The following is a 12,331-nucleotide window of genomic DNA, read 5'->3' on the forward strand; positions in this document are numbered from 1 at the left end:
GTAAGGTTCTTTTTGAAGTCTCACAAAGTTTAAAAATGGAAAATGAAGAATTTAAGAAGAGATACAATGATGCTACATCCAAAGCCCTCCAGCTTGAGGAAGATATTGTGTCAGTCACACATAAAGCGATTGAAAAAGAAACTGAATTAGACAGGTATTCCCGATGCTTTAAAAAAGTATCTTCGTGTTTTAAAACTGTTATTAGAAAGTTGTTTTTGACTTATGTTAAAAGTTATTGTTAACGTTATTTGACTTTAACTCAGTTTAAAGGACAAACTCAGAAAGGCACAATATGAAAGAGAACAGCTTGAATGTCAATTGAAGACAGAAAAGGATGAGAAGGAACTTTATAAGGTAATTTATTCTTTACATTTTTATTAGTTATCTTTTGCTGTGTAACATGTTACCCTAAAACTTAGTGGTCAGGAATTTGGGAGCAGCTTAGCTGAGTGGTTCTTGCTTAGGGTCTCTTGTGTAGTTGCAGTCAGGATGTTGGCAAGGGCTGCAGTCAGCTAAAGGCTCAATTAGAACTAGAGAACCTGCTGTCAAAGTGGCTCACTCACATGACTTTTGGCAGGAGGCCCTTCAGTTTCTTGGAATGTTGCCTCTTAGTGGCTGCTTGGATGTTCTCACAATATGGCAGCCAGCTTCCCTCAGAGTGAGCTATACAAGAGAGAGCAAGGAGGAAGTCAGTGCATTTTATGACCTGGTCTCCAAGTTGTACGCTGATGCTTCTTCTTTATCTTGTTAATTAGAAGCAAGTCACTCCAGCTGATACACAGGAGAAGGGAATTAGGCTCCACTTCTTTAAGAGAGGAGAATCAAAGGTTTTGGGAGTATATTTTAAAGCTACCTCATTGTGTATAGTCCCTAAAAGTTAGTTTTCAGGGAATTAAATTGCTGGTGTTTTAGATACTTAGCAGGTAATGTATAATAAGTCAAAGAGTTGTAATGGTAACAAGATACCTGTTTATCAGAATTTGTGCAACTAATTATTTTCCCCTTTTAAGAATATATAAACCTTAAGGAGAGCATTAATTTACTTCAGTGATGATCATGTTTTGGAGTTTGCCTTTTGGAATAATATTCGGAGACTGTCATTTTAAAAAAGATCCTGTTGACAAATCTTCACCTTTTGAAGTTTTTCCTCCTTTCCTTTTTAAGTGACTCTGAAGTAGGGTAGTGAGCTTTAGTTGTCAATAATGTTGTGGATGCGTATTGGGACTTAGTTATTTTAAGTGGCTCATAGCAGTTCCTGAAGGAAGTTCCAGATGAGGAATTTCAAGAACAGTCTGAGCTAAGTCAGTATTATTTGGATAGATTCAATCTCTTTGTTAGATTAGAAAAGGACAGTACTCATTTATATATTGATAATATGGTATATATTAAAGGTAAAACATAAAACTCTGCATATATTCAGTATTTGAGAGTCTCAATTTGCACTAAGAAACTAAAATATGATTTATTGTATTACCAGTGGGTTTTTTCCTCCTTGTGTTTAAAAAATAACTATTCATTTATTTATATACATTGATAAGCTAGATACCAACATTGGGTACCCAAGTACGAAATTCCAAATCTGTTCTGAGGATCACCTCTTTTTTCTTCCATTTTTATTGAGATATAATTGACATGTAGCATTGTGTAAGTTTCTAGTGTACAGCATAATGATTTGACTTGTATACGGCATGGAATGATGACCACAGTAAGTTTAGTGAACATTCATCATCTCATATAGATATAAACTAAAAGATTTTTTTTCCTTGTAATGAGAACTCTAAGGATTTACTCTCTTAATAACTTTCATATCAATATATAACATACAGCAGTGTTAATTTTAGTTATCATGCTGTACATTACATCCCTAGTACTTACTTATCTTAGAACTGGAAGTTTGTACCTTTTGATTACTTTCATAATTCCCCCCTCCCACCCACCCTCTGCCTCACTCAGGTAACCACAAATCTGATCTCTTTTTTCACGAGTTTGTTTGTGAAGTTTAGTTGACCTACACACAACTGAATTTAGTTTCTGGTGCACAGCATAGTGATTTGATATTTCTATACATTTCAAAATGATCACCACAGTAAGCCTAGTTACCACCTGTCACTATACAAAGGTATTACATAATTATTGACTATATTCCCCATGCTGTACACTTCATACCTGTGACTGATTTTATTTTGTAACTAGAAATTTGTACCTCTTAATCTTCCTCTCCTGTTTCTCTCATCCTCCCCCCGCAATCCAGCAACCACTTGTTTGTTCTCTTCATCTGTGACTCTGTTTCTTTTTTATGTTTGTTCATTTGTTTTGTTTTTTAGATTCCACATGTAAGTGAAATAATATGATATTTATCTTTGACTTATTTCACTTAGCATAATACCATCTAGGTCTGTCCATGTTGTTGCAGATGGCAAGGTTTTTCTTTTTTATGGCTGAGTAATAGTCCAGTGTGTGTGTGTGTGTGTGTGTGTGTGTGTGTGTTTGTTTATGTGTATGTATGTACACACCACGTCTCCTTTATCCATTCATCTATTGATGGGCATGAGGCGGGATGAATTGGGATATTGGGATTGACATATATACACTATTGACACTATGTATAAAATAGATAACTAATGAGAACCTACTGTATAGCACAGGGAACTCAATGCTCTGTGGTGACCTAAATGAGAAGGAAATCCAAAAAAGAGGGGATAATTGTATACGTATAGCTGATTCACTTTGCTGTACAATATAAACTAACACAATATTGTAAAGCAACTATACTCTAATTTAAAAAAAAATTGATGGGCACTTAGGTTGCTTCCATATCTTGGCTATTGTAGGTAATGCTGCAACATAGGGGTGCTTATAGCTTCTCAAATTAGTGTTTTGTTTTCTTCAGAGAAATACCCAGGAATGGAATTGCTGGATCATATGGTTCTATTTTTAACTTTTTTTTTTTTTTAAGGACGCACTGTGCGGCATCTTAGTTCCCCAACCAGGGATCAACCCTGTGCTCCCTGCATTGGGAGCACAGAGTCTTAACCACTGGACCATCAGGGAAGTCCCTATTTTTAAATTTTTGAGGAACCTCCATACTGTTTTCCATAGTGACTGCACCAATTTACATTCCCACTAACAGTGCAGGGGGGGGTTCCCTTTTCTCCACATTCTTGCCAACACTTGTTATTTGTTGTCTTTTTGATAGTAGCCATTCTGACAGGTGTCAGGTGATATCTCATTGAGGTGGTATTTGATTTCTATTTTCCTGATGATTAGTGATGTTGAACACCTTTTCATTTGCCTGTTGATCATCTGTGTGTCTTCTTTGGAGAAATGTCTGTTCAGGTTCTCTGCCCATTTTTTAATTGGGCTTGTGTTTTTGATGTTGAGTCGTATGAGTTCTTTGTATATTTTAGATATTAACTCCATGTTGGTTGGATATATCACTTGCAAATATCTTCTCCCATGCAGTAGGTGCCCTTTTCATTTTGTTGACAGTTTCTTTTGCTGGGCAAAAGCTTTTTAGATTGATGTAGTCCCATTTGTTTTATTTTTGCTTTTGATTCCCTTGCCTGAGGAGACACATCCAAAAAAATATTGCTAAGACTGATGTCAAAAAGCGTACTGCCTATGTTTTCTTCTAGAAGTTTTATGGTTTCAGGTTTTACATTTAAGTCTTTAATCCATTTTGAGTTTATATATGGTGTGATAAAGTAGTTCAGTTTGTTGATTTTGCATGTAGCTGTCCAGTTTTCCCAATACCATTTATTGAAGAGGTTGTCTTTTTCCTGTTGTAATGTTCTTGCCTCCTTTGTCATAGATAAATTGCTTATATAAGTGTGGGTTCATTTCTGGGCTTTCTGTTCTGTCCATTGATCTATGTGTCTGTCTTTTTTTTTTTTTTTTTTTTAATTTTTGGCTGCTTTGGGTCTTTGTTGCGGTGTGCGGGCTTCTCATTGTGGTGGCTTCTCTTGTTGCAGAGCACAGGCTCTAGGTGCGTGGGCTTCAGTAGTCGTGGCACACGGGCTCTAGACCACAGGCTCAGTAGTTGTGGTGCACGGGCTCAGTTGCTCCGCGGCATGTGGGATCTTCCTGGACCAGGGATCTAACCCGTGTCCCCTGCATTGGCAGGTGGATTCTTAACCACTGTACCACCAGGGAAGTCCCAAAGTTTTTTTTTTGGGGGGGTGGGGCGGTGTGCCTCGAGGCATGTGGGATCTTATTTCCCTGACCAGGAATCGAACCCATGCTCCCTGCAGTGGAAGCTGGAGTCTTAACTACTGGACCACGAGGGAAGTCCTATGTGTCTGTTTTTGTGCAGTACCATACTGTTTTGATTACTGTAGCTTTGTAATATACAAAGTATAGTTAATGTGATATACTGCATTAAAAAATTGAAGGATAAAGATCATATGATCATCTCAGTAGATGCAGAAAAAGCTTTTGACAAAATTCAGCATTCATTTGTGATAAAACCTCAAGTGCGTATAGAGAGAACATACCTCAACATAATAAAAGCCATATATGACAAGCCCACAGCTAACATCGTAACATACTCAATGGAGAAAAGCTTGAAAGCACTTCCTCTAAGATCAGAAACAAGACAAGGATGCGCACTCTGACTACGTTTATTCCACATAGTATTGGAAGTCCTAGTCACAGCAGTCAGACAAGAAAAAGAAAGAAAAGGAATCCAAATTGGAAAGGAAGTAGTAGAACTGTCACTGTTTGCAGATGACATGATACTATATACAGAAAATCCTAAAGATGCCACCAAAAAACTACTATTCCTCAATGAGTTTGGTTAAGTTGCAAGGTACAAAATTAATATACAGAAATCTGTTGCATTTCTATATACTAACAGCAAACTCTCGGAAAGAGAAATTAAGAAAACAATCCCATTTACAATCAAAAAGAATAAAATAGGAAAAAATCTAAGGAGTTAAAAGCCCTGTAGTGGGAAAACTATGAGACATTGATGAAAGAAATTAAAGATGACACAAACAAATGGAAAGATATGCTGTGCTTATGGATTGGAAGAATATACGTTGTTAAAATGACCATACTACCCAAGGCAATCTACAGATTCAGTGCATCCCTATTAAAATATCTATGGTGTTTTTCACAGAACTAGAACAAATGATTCTAAAATCTGTATGGAAACACAACAGACCCTGAATAGCCAAAACAATCTTGAGAAGAACAAAGCTGGAGGTGTCATGCTCCCTTATTTCAAACCGTACCACAAAGCTACAGTAATTTCCTTCTTATTTTGGGGGATGGTTAATGTTTCTTTAGTCTTTAAAATTTTTTGTCTTTAAAATAAAAAAATTTGAGTCCACTGTGCACCTCATTGCAGAGCATAGATAGGAACATTTTGCATGTCATGGGTTATACCCATTCTGTTTCTTGGAACAACCATCCCCAGAGCGTGAGTCTGTGTGTGTGTGTGTGTGTGTCTCCCCCAGAATAGGAAGGAAAATAGTGAAGACTCACTGGTGGATGATTTTATGGTTTGATTCTAAGGAAAAGTGCCCAGGTATAATGTTTGGTTTTTGAACAAGATTTTGTGAAAAAAGGAAGTAATACAGATATCTAGAGAAAGAATTGATACAGTTGGATACAGTGTCTTTGTTTTGTTTTTGTTTGTTTTGAAAACTACTTCCAAATGCAGTTTTTTAAAGTTATAAAGGATTTTTTAACTAAATGAAGATTTTGCATCTGTAATAATTTTTTATTTAATGTTACTATGAATTGCAGTGATAATGTTTCAGTTTTGTGCCAGGAAAAGGCCTGGGCATTATTTCTCTGTGGATAATTAAGTACTTTCCATGTTGTTTCTCTGTTAGAACAGTGAGAGATAATTAGGTAAATAGAATGTCTATGTTTTCAGTCATTTTAATTCAATAATAAATTAAATAAAATGAATTCTGAAGGTATACTAGTTAGTATCGGGAAGGGTTTAAGAAGGTCCTAAGTAAACCAGGACCTCGTTTACTTACTTTACTTACCTGGTTTGATGCTTGAGAGGTGTAATGATAATTAGAATGACTTATTTTGGAAAGAGGAAAACTTTTCCCTGAAGCTGTCACCTTTCCATCCTGCCTTTCTTTTCTCTCTTCTATCCTGAGAAACAGTACTTCCAATGTTTTGTAGAGGGTTGACAAGTACATTTTAGGGTAAATCCAGAATTTATTTTTCTTTTACTGCTCTAAATTATTTATTCCTTATATTCCTTTTTTCTTACTTTCTGCAAAGATTTTGTGTGTCTCTGTTGTACACCTGAGTGACGAGTCCTTTGCATAAGACTTGGGAGGGAGGAAGGGAAAGAACGAGGTGTCTTGGGGGTTTATTCTTTTACAGTGTGCTAATATCGCCTGTTTTCTGTAAGAATTAGCAGTTGGGATCAAAGTGACTCTGAAATTTCCATTTGAATACACTCTCTCCCAACCTCCCACTGTCCTGAACAGTATTTCATTTATATGCATGTATCCCGAAAATTGGAAGTAAAACTTCCCTAGGGATTTTTGTTGCGTGTTTTTTTGGCAAGGAGATTCCACTTACCAAGTGTGATAAGACCTACTATACTGTTAATCTCAGAAACACTTTCCCTTTCAAATTGTTCTCATGAGTAACCAAATAGTTTCCTTTGCCTCTCTCCTGTAACCCCTGTTGGATCATGTGACCCATCCCTGGCCTAACAGAATTTAGAGGGGTTGGTAAAAAATGCTTTCATGAGCTGATGATTATGAAAATTGGGTAGTGTTTTTAAAGTGATGCTGCAAAGGCCTTGGCTGCTGATGCCTTTAGATTGTCTGGAGTTATAGTCTATCCTTGTGAACAGGAATTAGTCTTCAGCATTCCATACATTTAAAGAGTAAAGTGCAAGAAGTATGTTAATTCATTTCTCTTTGATGCTCTTAACCAAAGCAAGATACTCTTTATAGTGGAAACCAGATACTTGTACTCTTTATAATTTCAGTTATGGAATTTGATTTGTATATATGCTATGAACAACAGCAGCCAAAGTTCCTGGAAAAATCAATATAGTTGGGTTAATTAATCAACAAATATATTTTTAGGCACACAGGAAGTAAATGACATAGTATTTTTTCATAAGCAAAAAGTTGAATTGCTTAAGATGTTCTTGAATGTATTCCTTTAGTTTTCCAGAATCTGGTCATGCCTTTATATATGAATATGCCTGTAACATAATGTTTCCGCAAAAGAACAACTAAGTTCATTTGTAATTTTAAAGAGAACTAACTTAAAATCATCAAAGGAAAAGACTTCAGAGATCAAGTAGTGTTAGACCTTAGAATTAATCTCTTTGGAAAACTAACACAACAACAACAAAACTCAGAAAAGCTGTGTTCTGCTCCCACGTACTTGGCTAGTCATTTGGCAGAATTTGGGTCTCCTGACTTCTCGTCTAGTGAGTCTTCCCTTCTCTTGGATCATATTTGGGTTAGAGATAAATAGTAATATTTTAAACTTTGAGTAACTTAGGTTATAGAGTTAGAAAGAATATTCTTGACATTTTCAAGCATTGTTTCAGGTACATTTGAAGAATACAGAAATAGAAAATACCAAGCTTGTGTCAGAGGTCCAGACTTTAAAGAATTTAGATGGGAACAAAGAAAACATGATTACTCATTTCAAAGAAGAGATTAGCAGACTGCAGTTCTGTTTGGCTGAAAAGGAGAATCTACAAAGGGCTTTCTTGCTTACAACCTCAACTAAGGTAAGTACTTTTGCAATAATGTATTTGAAGATTGTAAAATATTATCTGTATTAAACGTATACAGTATGGTCGTTTTTATTTTTAATCTTTCCTCCCCCAGCTTCTTTTTTGGAAAAAGTTCAAACTTATAGAAGAGTTGAAAGAACAGAAAAATGAATACATATATATCCTTAAATATTTTGCTATCTTTATCTCCCCCATTTATATGCCTTCTCCTCCCCACCCCAGCCATTTGGAAGTCAGTTGCAGGCATTATGACATTTCACTCTAAATACTTTAGCATGTCTCTCTTATTAACAAGTACATTCTTCTGTATAACCGTAATACCATTATGACATCTAAGGAATTTTATATTGATATGATAATATTCATGCTCGTATATAGTTTTAGTCCACATTCAAATTGTCCCACATGTATTTTTGCTTTTGCTTTCTTTTTTTTTTTTATAAATTTATTTATCTTATTTATTTATTTTTGGCTGTATTGGGTCTCCGTTGCTGCGCGTGGGCTTTCTCTAGTTGCGGCGAGAGGGGGCTACTCTTCGTTGCGGTGCGCAGGCTTCTCATTGCGGTGGCTTCTCTCGTTGTGGAGCACGGGCTCTAGGCACACGAGCTTCAGTAGTTGTGGCACGCGGGCGCAGTAGTTGTGGCACGCGGGCTCAATAGTTGTGGCACGCGGGCTCAGTAGTTGTGGCTTGTGGGCTCTAGAGCGCAGTCTCAGTAGTTGTGGCGCACGGGATTAGTTGCTCTGCGGCATGTGGGATCTTCCCGGACCAGGGCTTGAACCCGTGTCCCCTGCATTGGCAGGCGGATTCTTAACCACTGCGCCACCAGGGAAGCCCTGTATAACCTTTAAAATTGCTTGATCCCCGGTAGTCAGAGATCACACATTAATGATTATTGTTGTGTTCTTGGTCTGCTTTGATCTAGAACAGTGTCCCTATACCATTTGTCTTTTATGACATTGATATTTTTTAAGAATTCAGGCTTGTCTGAGAGTATATTCCATAATCTAGATTTGTCTGTTTCCTCATGACTAGATTCAGGTCAAAGATTTTTGGCAAGAAAAGGTGTAGAGGATGTTTTGTATATTCTGGTGCAATCACATCAAAAGTCATGTAATATCAATTCCATTCTTGCTGATATTATTAGGTTTAATCATGTGTTTAAAGTTATGTCTGGTTGTCTCTCCATATATTGGTGCCTTTCTCTCTTTGTGATTATTGAGTAATCTGTGGGGTAATACTTCGAGATCATGTGAACATCCTACTCCCCAGTACTCTTTGACCCAGTGTTTTTTATCCCTTGATGATCCTTACCTGCCTCAGTTATTAAATTAATGATTGCAAAATGGTGATTTTAAAAATTCTGTCATACCTTTTATGTTTATTAGTAGGTATTCTTTTATTATAATGAGGTGGTTCCCTCTTGCCCTCTCCCCTTTTTTTATATCACTATAGACTCATTCTTTTTTGTTCAGTATATTGTACATCAGCGGTCCCCAACCTTTTTGGCACCAGGGACCGGTTTCATGGAAGACAGTTTTTCCTCCGCGGGGTGGGGATGGGATGGTTTTGGGCTGATTCAAGCACATTACATTTGTTGTGCACTTTATTTCTATTATTATTACACTGTAATATATAATGAAATAATTATACAGCTCACCATAATGCAGAATCAGTGGGAGCCCAGAGCTTGTTTTCTTGCAGCTAGATGGTCCCATCTGGGGGTGATGGGAGACAGTGACATCTGAAGTGTGTTGCTTATGTCCAGTCTACTCTGTAAGATGCAGCTTCATTGTCACTTGCCACGCACTGATAGGGTTTTGATATGAGTCTGCAAGCAGTTGATTTATTGTGGTGTCTGTGCAGTCAAACCTCTCTGCTAATGATAATCTGTATTTGCAGCCACTCCCCAGAGCTACCATCAGCGCCTCAGCTCCACCTCAGATCATCAGGCATTAGATTCTCATAAGGAGCACGCAATTCTTAGATCCCTCGCATGCGCAGTTCACAGTAGGGTTCGCACTCCTATGAGAAGCTAATGCTGCTGCTGATCTGACAGGAGGCAGAGCTCAGGTGGTAATGCGAGCGATGGGGAGTGACTAAATACAGATGAAGCTTCGCTCGCTTGCCTGCCGCTCACCTCCTGCTGTGTGGCCCGGTTCCTGACAGGCCTTGGACTGCTAATGGTCTGTGGCTGGGAGTTGGGGACCCCTGTTATACCTCATCATTATTTTTTTTCATACTCAAATTGTCCTATATTTAGCTAGGGGGGAACCTTCTCAAACCTGCTCTTGTGTCTTTCTGATATGTCCCCCTAATGCTTTGAATACTTCCTTGTTTTGTGGTAGAACTGTGTATTACAGTTTTAGGTTCTGCCCCAGATCTGGTATTACCCATTTCTCCAAAGAGCCTGATTTTTTTCATTAGAGAAGGGTATTTTGAAGCCAAGAACTGGATCCTTTTGCTACTTTGCACTTTCAATAGACAGACATTTTAAGTCTTAAATTTATATTGATATCTCCAGTTCAAATTCAGTATCTCCTAGGGTTCTTCCTTATCTTCCTCCATTACATATTTATGTATCTCTTCTCCCAGTGTGAGAACCCTTGTCTCCAAAACATTATATCTATTCATGTTTTCTAACCAGCTATACATACCAGTAGTTTCAGAATTATTATATTAATGCCACTTCCAACAGTATGTCTACTAAATAAGATCTTTTCCAGCTCTTTTATCTTAGAATATATTTCACTAAGGATGTACAGAGTACCATGTTCAAAGGTTACTTGAATTAATTTTTTTAACATATTTATGTTATGAATTTGTAATACAGTTCAGTTTTTTTTGTTTTCTCCTGACATTTTCCTTTAATTTTATTTTTTGAATATGTAAAATAGTTGTATCGTTCACAAGTCAAAATGAAACAAAAAAATATACTCTTCCCTAAGAAACTCCTTTCTTACCTGTACCCATAGGTAAACATTTTCATTAGTTTTCAGTTTTTTCTTCTTATGTTTGTTTTTGCAAAAATAAGCTTGGTGTATGTGTGTGCACGCACACACCCTTCTCTATCCCCTTCTTTCTTAAAAGTGCCATGCTATTTATACTCCTTTTCACTTTGCTTTTTTTTCATTGAACAGTATAGACTGAAAATCATTCCCTAGCAGTTCATAGAGATCTTCCTAATTTTTAAAAAAATGGCTGTGTAATACTACATTGTTTAGATTTACCTTGATTTAGTCATTAACTTTTATGGATGGAGTATTATTTGGTTTTTAGTAGTTTGCTAATAAATACACTCAGGTACAGTTAATGTAACACTTAAAACATCAGATGTGCATGATATTTAGAATTAATGATTAAGACCCAGGTTACTTTTCAGGGTATTGAATATAGCAGATGCAAATGGGAAGGTGAAAAGCGTGTTTCATTATTTATTTGTTATTTAATAAGATGCTACTTATTAAGCAAGACTTCTGTGAGGAAAGCATAGGTATAGAAATACCTGGAGAAAGTGACACCTGGTTGTTAAAACTTTTTAAAAAATTATAAAAGCAATACAAAAATCATGGTTATAAAAAAATTCGAGTAGTATGTGAGGGTACAAGGTAAAAGTAACCCATATCATTTCCCAGATATATTGTTATAGAATTTTAAATTTTACTAGAAATCTGTGAATGTACATACAACATTTATATTTTAACAAATAATGAGAATATAGTGTTACAAAAACTTTTAAAAAATTTATGGAACGTCTAGACATCTTGCAGTATGAGTACACTTACAGGTCTTCCTCATTCATTAGAACAGCTTTGTAGGGAGTTCCCTGGTGATCCAGTAGTTAAGACTCCACGCTTCCACTGCTGGGGTCCTGGGTTCGATCCCTGGAACTAAGATCCTGCAAGCCGTGAGGCCAAAAAAAAAAAAACAGCTGTGTAGTATCTCTCCTTTTATTTAACAGCTGTGTAGTGTGCAATTGTTTTTAGTTTTAGTGTACAACCCTTAGGTATTATAAGCATGATGGCACTAAACATTCTTGTACAGATATCTAAGCATGTGTATAAATCTGTAGAATAAATTCCTCAAAGTGCAATTGCCAGGTTGAATGTTTAAATTTTCAGTTATTTTCAAATTGCCTTTCAAAAAAATTAATGTATCAACAGGGTATGACATATTACTGCTGCTAGTAATGGTTGCATAGACTTTCATTGTGTGGAGGATATATCATAGTTTATTTATAATAAATTCCCGTTTAGACATTTGATTTTTAATAATTTTTCATAATCTTAATATTTTACTGGATCCCTGCAAAACTAACCCTGCAAAACTAAACTTATGTCCATACTCTTTAATCAGAAACTCATGAAAATAAAATTGATAGATCAAAAGCCATGTGCTTTTAAAAGGTGTTGATGATTGTTTCAAAAATCTGATAAGAATGGTTACCACTTATAGATTATATGAGCCCACATGTTTGTAAATGTGCCAGTTTTCCTAAACCATCCAAATATTAGAGCATTACTTTTTTTCAGTCTTTGTTAGCTTGAAAGAGGATGAATGGTATTTGTTTTACCTTCTTTATTTGAATATTT

At 36.3% G+C, this 12,331-nt stretch overlaps 1 protein-coding gene across 6 annotated transcripts in view; it reads left to right on the forward strand.

Moving 5' to 3' along the window:
* The window catches only part of TAX1BP1 (Tax1 binding protein 1), a 92,361-nt gene that overhangs the window by 43,384 nt on the left and 36,646 nt on the right, over positions 1-12,331 (forward strand). For 4 of the 6 annotated variants that reach the window (XM_082471794.1, XM_082471791.1, XM_082471792.1 and 1 more), the window contains 3 exons: positions 6-154; positions 264-354; positions 7,550-7,735. In XM_082471794.1, coding sequence (XP_082327920.1) covers positions 6-154; positions 264-354; positions 7,550-7,735 — 426 coding nt within the window. The remainder of the gene's footprint in view (positions 1-5; positions 155-263; positions 355-7,549; positions 7,736-12,331) is intronic. The other 2 variants (XM_082471795.1, XM_082471796.1) reach the window with 1 other exon arrangement.

Source organism: Balaenoptera physalus, assembly GCF_965194825.1.
Source record: "Balaenoptera physalus genome assembly, chromosome: 8".
NCBI lineage: Eukaryota > Metazoa > Chordata > Mammalia > Artiodactyla > Balaenopteridae > Balaenoptera > Balaenoptera physalus.